Source organism: Candida dubliniensis, chromosome 1 (genome assembly GCF_000026945.1).
Source record: "Candida dubliniensis CD36 chromosome 1, complete sequence".
Lineage (NCBI taxonomy): Eukaryota > Fungi > Ascomycota > Pichiomycetes > Serinales > Debaryomycetaceae > Candida > Candida dubliniensis.
In genome coordinates this window covers 3,009,160-3,026,507 of record NC_012860.1, presented here as the reverse complement: position 1 = coordinate 3,026,507, position 17,348 = coordinate 3,009,160, and the positions used below count along the sequence as shown (strand labels likewise).

The following is a 17,348-nucleotide window of genomic DNA, read 5'->3' as shown; positions in this document are numbered from 1 at the left end:
TTATCTTATTTGGCAAAGTAAAAGATATCTAACTTCTGGTAAATTCAGTAGCCAAGGTATTGCTAACTGTCAAAACTTGAATATAAATGTTATACACCTCTGTATTGTCGTTTATGTGCCTTAAGTTGTGTTTGTATGTTCAGATGTTGGACACTGGGTATAGTAATTTTGCAATTATTTATGACTGTCATATTATCTGTACTATTCTTCTCATACAACAGAGAACAAGACTCTTGTGAAATTGAACCACTTCTGTTACAAAAAGAAATGAGCTTTGGGGGATCCAATATTGCATGTCCAACCAAATTATTATTTTAGAAAAGAAGTGTATAAATCCTAAGAAGACATCTCCACTATGAATGTCGTTTCATGTACCTAGACGTGTGAGACATTAAATCATTCAATTGTTGCTAGTTGATGATGTTAAATTATATATGAGCTTTTAAAATGTAGGTACATTCATGGCTCGTTGGATATGCCAATAATATGCAGTTGTATGATCTGGTTCTGCTTGCAAAAGAAATGGACAATACATATGAGAATGCCACTAACCTGTATTGAATATAATTCCGACCTCCAGTGCAATTTCAAATACAATGTTTTGTTAACAATTAGTTTCGTTTGAGCTTCTACTACTAAAACCAAGTATTATGTCAAAGTTTCTTGTGGAGATTACCATTAGTTGCAAAATCATTGATGCGGACTTTACATTTTCTAAGAGGGAATTAATTGGTGGTGTAATTACACCCGTGTTTTCTCTTTTAGTTTGTTTCCTCTAGTATTATTGAAGAAATAGTTGTTGTGATGTCAAAACTTACCTTTTGTGTGTCTACATGGTTTTTCCATCGTCCAATAAGAATTACAACAATCATTTGATTGTTTTTTTTTGTCTGTTTTTCAAAAACTAAGGTTTGTTGATACTATATCAAACAGATCAATAATTTGGATAGCAGTGTGACGAATTACCCCTAAAAACTTAAAATATCGGAACCACCAAAAAAACCTTATATCTGATTACACGTAATATCTACTCTGATTTGGTGCATATTTACTCATTTTCTGGGATAATCTCTTATTTTTGATCTTCATGGACACTTTGTTATTGCCCTCGCATGTAGTAATATATCAGTAATTGCAAGAAACCCAGTAACCGAAATCAAATGCCAGTTAAACAACTATAAATCCAAACCTTGCTTAAATTTCTGGTACGTTATTGACCCATTATTCCAAAATAAATTGTTTCGTACTTTTACAAACTGTATCATGTGAGTATTGATAATTGTCCATGGATACTGCGGGGGAGCATGGTGGGGGGGGGGGGGGGGGGGTGAACATTGTAAGGTAAGGCTAGAATTTAGATCGTCGATACTGAAAAACAGGCGATAATACACCACAATAATATTCTCTACATTTAATTAATTTATGTACTCCTGTATATAGTTCAAGGTAATTGCGTCAGACAAGAACAACAACCTTTGCCCCCTTCAGTTTTAATTTCAGTTCTCTTACCACCACCAACCCGCTTCGAGAAATATAAAGTTTGATCACTATTACACGTACAGGATAATTTTCATCCTTATTGTCAAGTACACCAATTCTCAATTCCCATTCTCTTTATTATTTGTGGGTTATTATTATTAATTATTAATGAGACGTGATTGTATTTGAATGATTGGATGTAATAAGGAATTTAACTAGGGAATATCCCGTTTCACAAATATAGCAACTAAACAGAAAGTGAATGAAATTTGCCAAAGGAAGAAGTAATGATGAATAAATTTGCAATGATATAAATATTTTAGTTGAAATCTTTATCCCATTGTTTCTCTTATGACGTCTAACTTCTTATTAACATTTATTTATTTAGTCAATTATATATATAAAAAAAAAAGTAGAACAAAGACAAGAGCTTGCCCTGAATTTTACTCTTTCTGTTTCTTTTCTTTGTTTGAACCATTTTTTGTTCTTTATCGAACTATCGACATTTTATTAGTGGGTAGTGGACTCCTCAAAATCAAACAAAAAAAAAAAAATCAAAAAATCAAAAAATCAAAATTGAAGTAAACTACCACAAATTGTTTTAATAAAATTATATTGTATCTTTAAATATTCATTGCAGTTGTGTTTTATATCTTCGTCTTTCCTTTTCCTCCTCAAAGAGTTTTCCTCGAGATACAATATATTCATTAACTTTTCATTTTTTTCTTATAATGGGAAATAATACTTCGACAGGGAATTATCATGGTTCTGGTCTGAACAAACGTCAAGGAAGTAATTCAGATTCAATCAGAAAGTCTTCAGCTTCCGTGAATTATAACAATAGTGTGGATAGTTCGAGTGACAATAGGGTAAGAAAATCAACCGCCAATAAGAATGCAAATTCCCTAGATGAAGAGTTTAGTGATTTAATCTTGCACCAAGTGGTCAAAAACTCCCGCACTCTAGAGGCCCCACTACAACCACTACCAAAAGGAGAACCGACTGATCCCCATCATCAACAAAGTAATGTTTACTCGAAGCATTATAATCAGTTCAGTGACGATTTAATTGAGGATGAATTCAATGAATTGAATGAAGGAGTGGTTGAAACAGAAATGGGTTCACTTCAAAGAAACATTATACCTGATCAAGGGTTTGAAAACGATCCAAACACCACAACTTCATCAGACTCTACCGGAACATACAACTATTCATCTACTTTAAATGACGATATGGAAATCGATGCACCTTTCCCGCACGATGAAGATGATAATGATAGCGATGATGTCAATAAAGTGTTCCCGCAAAGTCGGTCAAGAACCCCTACACCGGATTTAACTAAAGTCGACTTTACTAAAATAATAAGCCAAGCACCTCCTGGATATGATGGTGATACCAATATGAATGGTTCTATCCCGCCACCAACTCAAATGATGTCTGCAGCCTCGGTTGCCAGAAATGCTCATTCCCCGTTACCAAATTCCGACCATCCTCTCTCCCACCACAATCACCACCACCAAAAAAAAAATTTGCAACAGCAACTGTTGTCGGAAAATCCTTACAGCAGCACTCAAGCATATCAACAACAACAAGGTCGACCATCTAAAATATTAAAGACCAATCAGCAACTGCAACAGTTTTTAATCCCTATAGAAATTAAATGGGTGAATGTTACAAAAGAAGCTATACATAAAATAGCTATTATTGGATCATTTTCAAATTGGAGAGATGTTATCAAGATGTATCCTTCAACTAGTCATCCTAATGAATTTGTTACTACTATTAATTTACCTTTAGGTGTACACAAATTGCTTTATATTATCAACAATGAATATCGAGTGAGTGACCAATTACCCACTGCTACTGATCAAGAAGGTATATTTTTCAATTGGTTTGAAGTAATTGATGATACTCATCTTTTCAATCATTCATTAAATCAACCAAATCATATTGGCGCTAGTACAGATTATGATGCTAATATTATTAAATATGATAATCCATCTTCAGAATTGAGTACAACACCAAAATATGTACAACCACAAACTTGGGCACCTAGACCAGCTGGGAAAACTGATGTTGATAAAATTAATCAAAAAGAAAATGATTTGCTTTATAAAATGAGTAAAGAGGCATCTTCTGATTTTGAACATGTGGAATTTATTGAAGATGTTGATGAGGCTGCTCAATCACAAGATTCTTTACAACAACAACAACAACTCAACCACCATCACCAGCAAGCTGTTAATTCAGTTGATGATGTTGCTTTTGAAAATACTCCTTATCAAAACTATGAATTATCAACTAGTTCAAGTTCATTTTTACAAACTACTTCTGGTGGACAAATTACTCAAAAATCCACGGAATATTCTTCAGAAATACCAGAAATGTTTATTAATTATGATTATTTTAAAATGAAACCTGCTGATTATGAATTACCTGAACCTCCTCAATTACCACCACATTTAAATAATGTATTATTAAACAAAATGACATCAACATCTTCATCTTCATCTTCATCATTTGCTACTTCTGCTTCTCATGGATCAGGATCAATGACTCATCATTTATCAAGTATTAGCAATAGTAGTACTATTAGCGGTACTAGTTTACCAAAATCACTGGGTTTATTGTCAACTGGTGGTGGTGGTGGTAGTGGTAGTGGTAGTAGTAGTGGTAATGTGTCAAATACTGGATCTTATTTGAATAACAAACGTCCACCATTAAGAAGAGCTGACAGTTCATATTATGCATCAAATAAAGATGCTTATCATTTACTGATTCCTAATCATGTAATACTAAATCATTTGATGACTACAAGTATTAAAAATGATGTTTTAACTGTTGCTTGTATAACCAGATATCTGGGTAAATTTGTCACACAAATAATACATTCACCAGCTGATACTAAATAGGACTAGCCTAACCTAATTGATTTGATTTCCTTTGCTTTGTATGTATGTATAATCATTTTAAATACTTGGTTGTTAATGTTTTTTTTTTGCCAAATTGCAGAAATTTTAATGAATCATTCTTTATTTGTATCTATTTACTTATTTAGTAAAAAAAAAAAATGAAAATATATATACGGTGGGTATACTTTACAACATCAAGTACATATAAAGTACATATAAAAAAAATACATTATTCAGTTATTACAGCATAAAATCATTAAAACAACATCGAAACAAAACAAAAAAAAAAACACCTTACAATAATAATACCAGGTTCCCAAAAACATTACTAGCAATTGACTCAAAAAAAAAAAAAAAAGAACCACACATGAAATAATCAACCACGAATAATCGGGGGGCTAATTTCTTATTCTTTCTATATGGGTATCATTTGATCTTTTTTTCAAACGACGTTCTCTTCTTAGTCTAGTTTGCATTAAACTATAACTACCTCTTCTAATAATCACTTCCAATTTAAAACTATCAATTTCCGGATAAAAAGTCGAAGTATAAGAATATAATTGTTGAATTAAAGCTCGTCTTTTTTCTTTATCAGTATCTCTTATCCATGTTTGATAACCTAATTGGAAATCACAATAATTACCAAACATTTCAAGAACATTTAATTCAATTAATTTAGTTAATCCAATTGAATATCGATGCAAATCAAGTATTTTCGATAATTCATAAATATTTAATCGTGAATAATATCTATCATTTTTTACATCTAATTCAGGTTTAATATTACTACTACTACTACTGTTGTTGTTGTTGTTGTTGCTAGGTGAACAATTTAATTTCGACGATGGTCGTTTCTTCAGTGGTTCTACTCGGAAAGGTCCTAATCCACCTTGACTATTGGGACGATTAGGACATTTTGCAGGATGACTTTGTTTAACATTATAATTGGTAACTTGGCCTTTTGATAATTGAAATTCAAGTTTTTTCGTTAATATTGATAATGGAAGAAATTTATCATTAGCAAGATTCAAAAATTCTTGAGAAAATGGTTGAGGTAATATTTTGGGACCAATTTCATAAATCTCATTAGCAATTCTAGAATCTAAAAATGAAAATAATTCAAGATTGGTTGATGATACTAAAGGTTTAAGATTGGCTATATGGTTAATATAGTCACCTCGTTTTTCCACAAATGTAAACTTAACTGGCATTATCATCAAGTTATTTCCCTTGACATATTTTTTAAGGGGTTTCCTTAAAGGGTTAGTTGTTTTGGTGTTGGGATTGCTAACTTCCGATGAAAAAGATTCCAATGGAGATACCATTGAACCCTTTTTTGATAATTCGGTCGCTTTATACTCATTGACAAATTTAATTTCAGCACCCATAGTTGGATCATGTGTATCGCCATAATTATCATCTTTTGCATTTAAAAATTGGTTCTCCAAAATATTTATCCTTTTTCCTCCAATAATAGGTGACGATGGAATATTATTTTGTAATATATATTTTTTGGTAGGAGAAGACGATGATGTTACTACAGGGACATTGGATGAATTACATTCTTCAACATAAATGAAATTAGATGATTTTTCCAAACTTTCTAATTCGTCGCATGTACTGTCACTGTCTCTTGACATGGGACAAACTCTTTTATAATCAAACTCCGGCTGCAAACTTGATCTTTCATTTTCAGGAACTTCAACATCAATTTCCAGGTATCCTAAAAGCACATTACTACTAGAACTGGCATATTCTATCAATTGATGATCCGAAGTTTGATATTCTACAGCGATTTCCATGGTTTGGTTATTCAACAATTCCAGTTTGTTTAAATCGTAATCATCTTGAGTTAATGTATCACTACTTTGTTTTGCTGTCTCAGTATTGAGTTGACCTTCATATTGGTCTTGAAATTGGGGTACCAGTTGTTGTGGTGGTGGTGGTGGTGGCGACGGCTGCTGTTGCAGTTGCAGTGGTTGGGGTGGTGGAGGTGAGCTAGCAAAAGCAATAAATCTATGACTATAATCAGCACCAATAGCATTAATCTTTTCTTGATGAGTCAAGGAATTATTGGTAATATTATCAATATCTTGAATCAAGATTGGATCCAAAAAATGTATTTTATCAGAGGACCAACATACAGTTGTTTGTTCTTGGAAAGTAGCAATTTGTTCAAATTGATGATTATGAGGAAACTGATTAATGTCGACATTCACATTTTCAGCAATACTTGGTGAAAGTTGTGATTTACAAGACGAAGCGGTAGTTAAGGTAGTAATTGCTGTAGACACAGAATTGGATCTGGCTTGACTAAGTGATGAAGTTGTTGTATATGACAATTGATCAATATCTTTACTAGGGAAATTTAACGATGGATGATACACATTTGTATTTACATTTTTGGTATCCAATAAACTTGTGACATCTTGAGCCTGAGTAGAATATGTAGATCTATTTGAAACAGGGTTATTTGGTCGTGAAAGATAAATAATTGAAGTATCGTTTTTCTCTTGGGCGATACCAGAACCAGTTTCAAATTTCTGGTTATCTTCACTCAGTGGATTAAGTGAATAAACCAAGAATTGATTCAAATCAAATTTATTTTTTGAACTCATAGATAGATCTGATGTGTCGTTTCCATTCATTATTGAAGCTTCAGTTATGGTGTTTTTGAGTATTTTATTTCTTTGGAATGGGTATGCGTTTGTGTCAATGCAGTGTAGACAGTTGGTTAAACAAAAAAAAAAAAAAATAAAATAAAATAAAATCTATGGAACAAGATATTTTAAAGCACACAAACACTTATCGCGTGGATTATTAATATATATACAACGGGGGAGGGAAATTGTTTCAATAAATACAATATACTTCAAAACAAACACTAAAGCTTTCTCCTATGATGCGGGAAATGTGTATTCTATTATTCAGCCAGTGATAATGTATATAATATAGTTAGCATTTGATGAATTGCTTGCTTGCTATAAATATTGATTCTTCAAGGCAGCTCCACTTTTGCAAGTATATAAAAAGGGGAAGGGTTTTATTGCAGCCGATTTCGTTTTTTTTTTCTTTCTTTCTCTTTTGCAGTTATATTTTCTTTTCAAACTTAAATTGATGTAATAATTATATAGGATAGATCAATTGATTAATGGTTGATTGGAAAGCTAGTTTGTAAGATTGATAAAACCAAGAAAAATGAAAAAAAAAATGAAAGCCAGGGAAAGATTTAGAATGAAAAAGTGTTTTTTCTTTTTGGTTGTAAAAAAAAAAAAAGGAAAAAATGAATTGAAGATACTTAATACGTGTGTGTATGTTTCGTTTCGTGTACCTTTGTACAATGCACATCTAATTACGTAATCAAACGTTTAGTAACTTAAATCATCAAACAAACAAACTTGTACAACGTATACACATATACAAATACACAATTTTATCGATTTCTCCTCTTTCCAAAGTAACTTATTAGCCCAATTATTACATTTCAAGGAAGTAATTATATGATGAGTAATCCAGAAGCAAGGGTGATTTCAGTTAGCCAATTTATTCTTGCCATCTTTTAACAGCTACCCCTTCCAACCTTACAAGCTTATAAAGCAATATCATTACTAATATTCATTTATATACTTTTCTTTCTTTCTTTCTATAAACTTAATTTATCCACTCATTTTCTCGACAATGTTATTCACAACTTCATCAACCGTGTCACGTGAATATTTACTAACCATTAATACATCAATTAAACTTTTAATACCAATATTTATATCATAACGAGATAATTGTGATAAAATTTCTTCACGTTGTGATTTATTCATAAACCCTAATTTATCCAACACTTTACCAACTTCTTCAATATGTTTAATTGGTGGAACAGCAATGGCATCATTGAAACTATCAATCAAATTCATATGTTTAAAAACTTGATATTGAGAAGTAGTACCAATAATTAATAATCTTCTACCCTTTGGAGGTTTTTTCGTTAAATAAACCATTAAAACTTGTAAAATATCATTAGAAAATCTTGGACCAATAGGATTATAATTAATAATATTTTCAATTTTATCAATTACTAAAACATTTAATGGTGATTTATGAACATCTCGGAAAACATTATCAATTTCTTGAATTTTACGAAGTTCTCCCATACCAACTAAAGTTTCTGCTGATAACATTTTAATAAAAGGGAAATCAGAATTTAAAGCCAAAGTTGTAGCGATAGAAGTTTTACCAACTCCTGGAGGACCATATAATAATATACTTCTTAAATGTTCAGTTTCACTTGATCTAACAACATCAATAATAGATTGACCTTTTTCAAAAATATTTTTAATGGTTTGATTAAATTGAATAATACCATGTTGAGCTTGTTGAGATAAATCTTCTTCATCAGTACCAAATGCTGGACGAATATCATTAAGGGCTAAAAGAAAATCATCACGAGTAATTTTCATTTTAGCAATTGATTCAGGATCAATTTGTGCTAATGATCCCTTTTTAGTATGACGAGATATGGCATAAGATTTAGCTGAATTACATAATCCTTCAATTTCTGCTCCAGTGAAATTTTTAGTAAGAGTACTTAATTCATCAAAATTGACATCAGAATTTAATATACCATTTTCACTCAATTTTTTAGTATGAATCAAAAAAATATCTTTTCTACCTTTTTCATCAGGTAAAGATATTTCAATTTGAATTTCAAATCTACCTGGTCTTAATAAAGCAGTATCAATCAAATCTAAACGATTTGTCATACCAATAACCAAAATATTATTCAATTGGTCAACCCCATCCATTTTCGATAATAATTGATTGACAACATTATCACCAACACCAGTGCCATCTGATTTCCCTGATCCTCTTTGTTTGAAAACAGAATCCAATTCATCAAATATAATAACATGTAAATCTGAATCTTCACCTTTTAATTTATATTCTGCTTCAGCATCTTTAAATAAATTACGAATATTTTCTTCAGATGCACCAACATATTTACTCAACATTTCTGGACCATTGACAATTTTTGGTTCTTTACCATTAAGCATTTTCGATAATTTACGAGCAATCAAAGTTTTACCAGTACCTGGAGGTCCAAATAATAATAAACCTTTACAATGTTTATAATCTAATTTTTCTGCCAATTCAGGTGGTAAAATTCTTGAATTGAAAGCACGACGGAAAATATCTTGGAATTCAGCATCTAATCCTCCAATACCTAAATCTTCCAATTTGAAATCGGGATTAATAATTTGTTTTTTACGACTAGCACGATGAGGAGTTGATCCACCAAACATTCTTTGTTTCAAAGTTTTCGGTTTCGTCAAATTAATAATTGATCCTTCAAATGGATAAAATCCCACATCAGTAGATTTAATCAAGATCCCTTTTGTATTTATATCATCGGAATCTTTAAAACTTGGTAATTGATCTTTAGTATTAACATCAATGATTTGTACATTATTCACTCTAATTTGAAAATAAATCCCCGTATATTCCATATAAATGACTTGAGTAGGTTGTAAAATTTGATTTTCATAATTTTTCAAAAATAATGTTACTAATTCATCATGATTAATTGGATTCAGATTAGCTCTAGCTTTTGCTCTAAAATCAATCAGTAAATCAATGGCACCAAGATATTGTTGTTGTTGTCCATTATGGAAAATATTATAATTTTCAATTTGTACAGGTTGACCTAATGACCATTTACCCCAAGTTCTCATATTACCTGCCAATCCAATAGTTCCTGGACGAACTCGATCATCTTTGGCAATAGAATAAACAAATACTCCATCTAATATAACTGGAGCTCTATCAGGAATATTTTGGAAATCTTGAGCATTGACAGCAACACAATTGGCTATAACAACATCATTTCCAGGAGAATTATCCACTAATAATTGTTTCTTTAATGGTTCACTCAATGGTCTTTTTGGTACTGGTGGCGATTGAGGATGAGGAATTGGACGATTATGAGTGATTTTGGGTTGACTTGGTGATGATGGACTATTAGATACTTTATGAAATCCAAGCTTTTCCATGATCATAAAGTTTTCAGTTTTTTAGTTGGTTTGGGATTGGGATTGGGATTGGGATTGGGATTGGGAAAAAAAAAAAGGGAAACAAATTGCAATGAATATATCAAATTATTAGTTGTATTGGATGTTTAGTTCTTGGTTGATCGTCTATTCAATATATTACTTATTGACTGATTATGTGCTTATTCTTTCTAGAACTTCTTTTTATTTTTTTTTTGACCGTGTAATTTTTCGGTCTCACTACTTTTTCTTTTTTTTGCCTTTGAGATTTTGTTGAGTTGTCATTAATTTTCTATAAATATGGTCGTGTCTCTTGGTCAACAAAGGATTATGGCGTAATAATAGTTAGGGATCAAAAGCAACAATATAACAATTTGATTTAGATTAAAAGATCAGTCTTCAACTCCAATGAATAAAGTGATTGGTTTATCATTTTCCAATTAAAGGTATGATATGTATAATTGTTGTATAGAAAAGGTTTATACGGTTATAATAATAATCCCTTTCGAAAAAGATTTTCATATTTTTGTAATTTTTTGGTGGCAATTTTCAACCAAAAAAAATGCCGTGGCGGTTCCAAAAACAAAAACAATAACAATCTCGTTGATCGTCCTTCTTCCCCCTTTCAAATTACAAAATATTACCAATAACAATCACATATATATGGATATACCTCTCTTATTTGAATAAAGTAGAATATATGTCTATTCCTAATCTTTCTAGCATCAAATCGTTTTCTGAAACTGAATACTAATACAAACATGAATTGATTTCTATCTTAACACTAAGGTTATTTGATATTTTACTGCTCCCTTTTGTATTTTCAGAATAATTAGTGATACCTCAAAAACAAAGATCATATTGAGAGCAGGAAGAATATGTTTAGGCAAAAACATCAATCAAATCACACCAGCAGCACCTCTTCTATTCTTTATCGTCACATGAGAACCTCCCCCTCCTCCCCCCCCTTTCACAAGATTGATTTCCCAATTTCAATTGCTAATTACAATTATGCCATTGACAGGTTCAGTATTTACTAAGAAAAAAGCAAACAATTTTTTTTTTTTTTTTTGCTTTTTTACGATTATGAATAATATAGTTAGGGGTATATTATATATTGAAGTTTGATCACATTAGAATAACGATATAATTTTCAAACTGGTTAAATAAAAGTTAAAATTAAATAACAAGCCTCAACCATCTTGAATGAGGATTAATTATTATTATCATTTATCACCTGGCAATAATTGAATTGGATCTTTATTACGTCATTGGCAAACTAAAATCTCCTTCCTTCCTACTACTTCACGTGTTTTTTTTTTTTTTTTTGTTAGGGGTGAGCATTAAAGATTATCAACCAACCAACCAACCAACCAACTAAAAAAGTGAGCTATGCGCTACCAAAGAGAAATCTTGCAATAAACCCGTCTTTTCCGGAGATCGTAAATTTTTTTTGGAATGGATGAGAAAAAAAAAAAAAAAAATAAAAAAATTATTGCGAAAAAAAAAAAAAAAAAAACAAAAAAAGGAGGCAATTTGTTTATGTTTTTGTATTGGACACGCACCCATACACACACACACCCCAGAAAAAAAAAAATAAAAAAAAATTTAGCAGCCGGCCGCAAGAAAAAAAAAAAAAATAAAATTTATATATATAACATACCCGTGTTTTCAGTAGGTGCGGTTAATGTTGATTTTATTTTTTTTTTTTTTTTTGGTCAGTCCGTCAATCGGTTTGGGAAGAGAAAAAAAAAAAAAAAAAAAGCAACAATCTTTCCCAATTAGGAAAGAGTATTGATCTCTCTCTTTCCCGCCCCCTCCCTTCCCCCTGGCTAAAATTTTAACTACACTCTAAAAGAAAAGCGGTATGGCCTTTTGTTCTTTTTTAAAATAATATAAAATAGAATAAATTAATATAAAAATAGAAACAAAGCTATACAATATCATTATATATATATATATAATATAATGTAATTAAACAACAAAAACGATTTGAAAGAATTGTAACTGTTACACACATATATATATAATTTGGGAATAATTGATGTTTTATAAGTATAACACTATTATTGTTTTTTTCTTTCTTTCATTTCATTTCTCCTTGTGTGTGGGGAGAGAAGTTTCTTTAAAAACAATATAATCATATATCTCTCTCTCTCTCCCTTCTTGTTTTGCTCGTTCTTTTTTGTTTTTTTTTTTTTCTCCATAATTTGAAATGATAACAAATTAACCAATAATAATAATAATAAAAAGAAATCCACTTGATATAGTATATAATGAAAGCATAAATTATACAAAAAACCAACAAAAAAAAAAAACATAACCATAATAATATTGAATGGAAACAAGTAATATTATATAAACAAAAAACATTCAAAATGAGGATAAAATATTTTCACGACATATTAAAAATTGAAAACAAAATCAAAATCAAAAAAAAAAGCAGGCATAAAAAAGGTACAATATTTATACGTTTGTGTATATGTAAAAATCAAGAAACAAAAACTCTTGAACATAAAAAAAAAAGAACACACACATGGATGAAAATCAAATATCCTTGTATTATTCTCCAATAATCTCACCAATTATTGCTTGACCCGTAGATTGTCTTACCTCCACCAAATGATGAAACAGATGACCAAGAAAGGTTATGAGAATGATTATTGTAGATTGGTTGAGCAATATTTTGTTGTTGTTGATGTTGTTGTCTCTGTTGGTATGATTGTTGTTGTTGTTGAGGAAGTGAAGGAGGAGGAGGAGGTAATGGTGGTCCTTGGTGACCAAGCATTTGTGGAGGTAAACCAACACCATTGTAAAAGTTTGGTATAGCTCCTGGTGGAGGCATTTGTTGCATTGGAGGTGGTGTATAGCTTTGTGCCATACTAGTAGTGTAATGCCCCATGGTATTGTGAGCTGGTTGGAGATTGATAGATGAAATCGATGATTGATGTTTATGAGATACATCTGCATAAGAAGCAACCCCAACTGATTGTTGCTGCGGTTGTTGTTGTTGTTGTTGTGTCAAGTAATCTTTGTTAACAGCATAATCACCAAAAAATGACGGATTGCCTTGATTGTTTCCATTCACGTTAATTAAAGAATTTGATGCAGAATTATTATTATTATTATTACTATTATTATTAAACGGTCCAGTACTAACACTACCAGATTGAAATGATGATACAGAATTATTCATATTATTTTTATTATTATTATTATTATTGTTGACATTAAAGTTATTATTAGTAGTAACATTGGAATTAACATTATTATTGACATTATTACCATCACCACTATTGTTGCAATTGTTGACATTGGCATTAGCATTAGCATTATAAAAGTTTGTTGGCAATGAAAAGTTTCTATTTTGGAGATTAACTTTAGGATAATATTCATTGACATTATTGGTTCCTCCCATTACCATACCCACACCAGCTGGAGACGATGTACTACGGTACGACAATGGTAAAGGTTGCAGAATTTGACGTTTTGGTTGAGGAAATTCATTAACAATAAATTCACCATTAGCATTCATTTGTGATTTCCTATGCATTTTATTCAAAGAAATAGATGATGGTACATTATTATTCAAAATTGTATTGATCTTTGATTGAATACGTTTACCAAAACTTGAAACAATCTTACAATTTTGAAACCAATACTCAATTATAGCAATTTGTAATTTTTGTTGCAGTTGGAAAATAATATTATCTTGTCTATCGGGTAAAACTAAAGATAATTTGTCAATATTATTATTTTGATAATTCACTTGTGGATTCACCATAATATCAATCATTGTTTGAATAACATAATTCCCATATGGATCATTGATTAAAACATTCAAATCACTTACCAAAATAATATAAATCAATTCAAACTTCAAATTGGAAAATGATACATTGACAGATTCATTTGCATAACAATTCTTTAAAAATTTTTCAACCACATTAGAACTAAATTTTAAATTACATAAATTGGAAATACCAAAATTGACAAAATTCTGGAAAATTTGGAAATTGATATCTAATGAATTGATAGAAATCAAATATTGCAATACATAATTCCCAAATTGATCATTAATCAACAATTTGAAATTTTCAAATTTTAAAATAGCTCTTGAAAATTCTCCCAATTGTTGTAAAGTAACATGGTTAAGACATTTTTGTAAAACACAACAACCATGTTTATGAGTAGCAACAATATATAAATCATCAATGATAGAATCATAAATGAATTGACAATCTGGAGGTTCATATTTGTTTAATATTTTTTGAATCACATGGTTACCATTAAGATCCTTGATTAATTCAATAATATATGGTTTTAAACCTTTTATTAATAATCCCAATTGATGTGAATTATTTAAACTGTCAATGATTTTCTGCAAAGCTCTTGTACCATGTTGATTAATAGAAATTTGAAACAAATTATATTGTAAAATTTCCATCAACAAATCCAAATTAGATTCATTACAATACACAATCAATTTTTGAATCAAATAATTACCAAATGGATCAACAATCAATTCATATACATAAGAATAAATTTGGTTGAAAATGACTTCAAAATTAGCTAACCTAACTTGATAGTTAGGAACTAAACTTTCATCAATCTTCTTTTGTAAAAAACGACAACCATATTGATCCTTGGCAAGTTTCAAAATTTCCAGTTTCAATTGTGTCAATGGCAACTTGTTAATAGACGCAAGATATTCCTTGTCAATCTTTTGTGGGAATCTTACTTGTTGGGCCACTGCACCAGCAAAATCAGATGGTGTTGACGACGATGAAGTAGGAGTGCAACCACGAGTCACAGAGTTCGTTCCAACAACAGACACCCCTGATCCAGTAGCAGCAGTAGCAGTAGCAGCAGCAACTTCATTTTCGTTTTTAGGAGCATTAGTGACAACAACAGATTTATCAATACCAACACCGGAAGCCAATGGGAAGTCTTGTGAAATCAATGACTTATTCATCATATTTTCTTTGTCATCAAATGAAGTCAAAGTACCATTATTATTGCCTGGCAAAAGTTGTTGTTCTTGAGGTTGAGCAAGTGGAACAACTAAAGGTGTCGATAAAACTTCATTGTCAATTGAAAAATTTGGCAAATTCAAATTTTGATTCAATTTATTTGACGAATCCCAAAGAATCGACTTATTACCAGTAGATACATTGCCCAATTTATTGTTACCATAAAATGTACCAGTAGCACCATTTGACAAACTACGTCCATGCAATGACGATGATGACTTGGTCGCCGATGAAGTCGAAGCAGGTGTAGCAGTAGTTGCCGGTGTGATAACAAGACCTGGTTGCTGATTTAACAACGACAGTTGTCCTTGAAGGGAATCACCTTGTTGTTGTTGCTGTTGTTGAAAAGTACCACCATTAGTGGCAGAAGAATGATTAGGTGGGGTAGTTGGTTCTATAATTGACGACAAAGAATTAATTGAAAGGTTTTGGGAATGACGAGGTGGGTGATAAAAATTATTCAGTTGTAAATATTGCTGTTGTTGAAAAGACATGATATGCAATTAATAATTCCAGAATATGAAAAAAAAAGGGGGGGGGGGAGATAATAAAATAAAATAAAGTAAAATAAAAAAAATTTAAAGACAGATCCAAATAAAAGTATATAAATAAACGAAATGAAAATATATGGTTGGAGGGAATCGTAAGTTGGAGATGTAGTTGTAGAATAGGGATTGGAATATTCTGAATGTGATTGAAAACTAAATTTATAATAAAATAGTTTCTTTAATTGGAGATGAAATGAAATGAAATGAAATATAACACCTAATGGAAAGAAAAAAAAAGAATGTATAAAATGGGATACCAATTAAAAAGATTGGGGAATATATTCTTCTTCTTCTTCTTCTTCTTTCAATAACACACAATCCTTCTATTGGTAATATTAAATCAATAAAAAAGGTGTGTTAAAGAGAACTCTAAAAAAGTAAAAAAAAATGAAAATGAAATCTGTAATCTGAAATCTGAACGAACAACCAAAGAATATAAAGAAAAAAAAATTTGTATGTGAATGAATGAATGTAGTATGTGTAAAATATTGTTAGTGTGTGTGAGTTGTGTGTTGTGTGTGTATATAAAGGATCACAGCTTATTTTTTTTTTCTGTCTTGTCCTTGTCTTTGTCTTTTGTCTTTTGTCTTTTGTCCTTGTCCTTGTCTGAAGTTGTACTATAATTTTAAAATTGTAAAAAAACTTCAATCAAATCACAAATGGTAACCTTGCAGAGAATGTTAGTTGAATTCAAAAACAAAAAGAAAAAAAAAAACCCAGCAAATAATAACCTTCCAAATATATCAAATTCCACACACTTGATTTAATGGTAATTGATAAGTAAATAAATTCAAAGTCCCAACCTCGAAGGCAAAAAAAAAAAATCAAACAAAACAAACAATAATTGAAAAGTTAGTTATTGTTAAAACCAAGTATATCAAATAGGGAAAACCCAATTGAGAAAAGGAAAAGGAAATAAAAGAAAAAAAAAAATAGGTTCCTCTTAAGGGTAACAATGTATTGTATGACTATGTGAGTCTGAGTGTGAATGTGTCTGTACAAGTAAAAAAAAAAAAAATTGAGAAGAAATCAGCAAATTCTTAATTTAGTTTAGTCGTGTAATCAGACACAATTGAAATAACCACCGGTTATATATAATCTGTGTTGTAAGATTTTCTCTTTCTTTTTGGGATCAAGTAAATAACACTTGAATAATTGGGGGGGGGGATTCAAAATTAAAACTTCAAATCTAGTTTATTGTCAAATAAAAAAATCAACCAATCTGAACTAAAGAAAGTAGATGAATGGATTGAATTAATACGAAGAATAAAATAGTAACTAGCAGCAACAGGAGCAGTAGATAACTCTTCAAATAAACTAAAATAAAATAAAGCTATG

The 17,348-nt window shown here is 30.6% G+C and overlaps 4 protein-coding genes across 4 annotated transcripts; 1 reads left to right on the top strand and 3 right to left on the bottom strand. All coding sequences in view use genetic code 12, as the record gives it.

Annotated features, from left to right (window-relative positions):
* Positions 1 to 2,210: 2,210 nt before the first annotated feature.
* CD36_12590 ((glucose-repressible genes) transcriptional activator, putative) lies at positions 2,211 to 4,391 on the top strand (the record flags this gene model as incomplete). Its single annotated transcript, XM_002417853.1, has 1 exon — positions 2,211 to 4,391. The coding sequence occupies one exon, from the start codon at positions 2,211 to 2,213 to the stop codon at positions 4,389 to 4,391; it is 2,181 nt and encodes a 726-aa protein (XP_002417898.1).
* Positions 4,392 to 4,789: 398 nt separating this feature from the next.
* On the bottom strand, positions 4,790 to 7,039 carry CD36_12580 (conserved hypothetical protein; the record flags this gene model as incomplete). The annotated part of the gene is made up of 1 exon (XM_002417852.1): positions 4,790 to 7,039. One exon carries the CDS (start codon positions 7,037 to 7,039, stop codon positions 4,790 to 4,792), a length of 2,250 nt encoding a protein of 749 aa, XP_002417897.1.
* Positions 7,040 to 8,047: 1,008 nt separating this feature from the next.
* Positions 8,048 to 10,438, bottom strand: CD36_12570 (vesicular-fusion ATPase, putative; the record flags this gene model as incomplete). The annotated part of the gene is made up of 1 exon (XM_002417851.1): positions 8,048 to 10,438. One exon carries the CDS (start codon positions 10,436 to 10,438, stop codon positions 8,048 to 8,050), a length of 2,391 nt encoding a protein of 796 aa, XP_002417896.1.
* A 2,569-nt stretch (positions 10,439 to 13,007) lies between these two features.
* On the bottom strand, positions 13,008 to 15,956 carry CD36_12560 (Protein binding to mRNAs encoding chromatin modifiers and spindle pole body components; involved in longevity, in maintenance of cell wall integrity, and in sensitivity to and recovery from pheromone arrest, putative; the record flags this gene model as incomplete). The annotated part of the gene is made up of 1 exon (XM_002417850.1): positions 13,008 to 15,956. The coding sequence occupies one exon, from the start codon at positions 15,954 to 15,956 to the stop codon at positions 13,008 to 13,010; it is 2,949 nt and encodes a 982-aa protein (XP_002417895.1).
* Between the last annotated feature and the right edge of the window lie 1,392 nt (positions 15,957 to 17,348).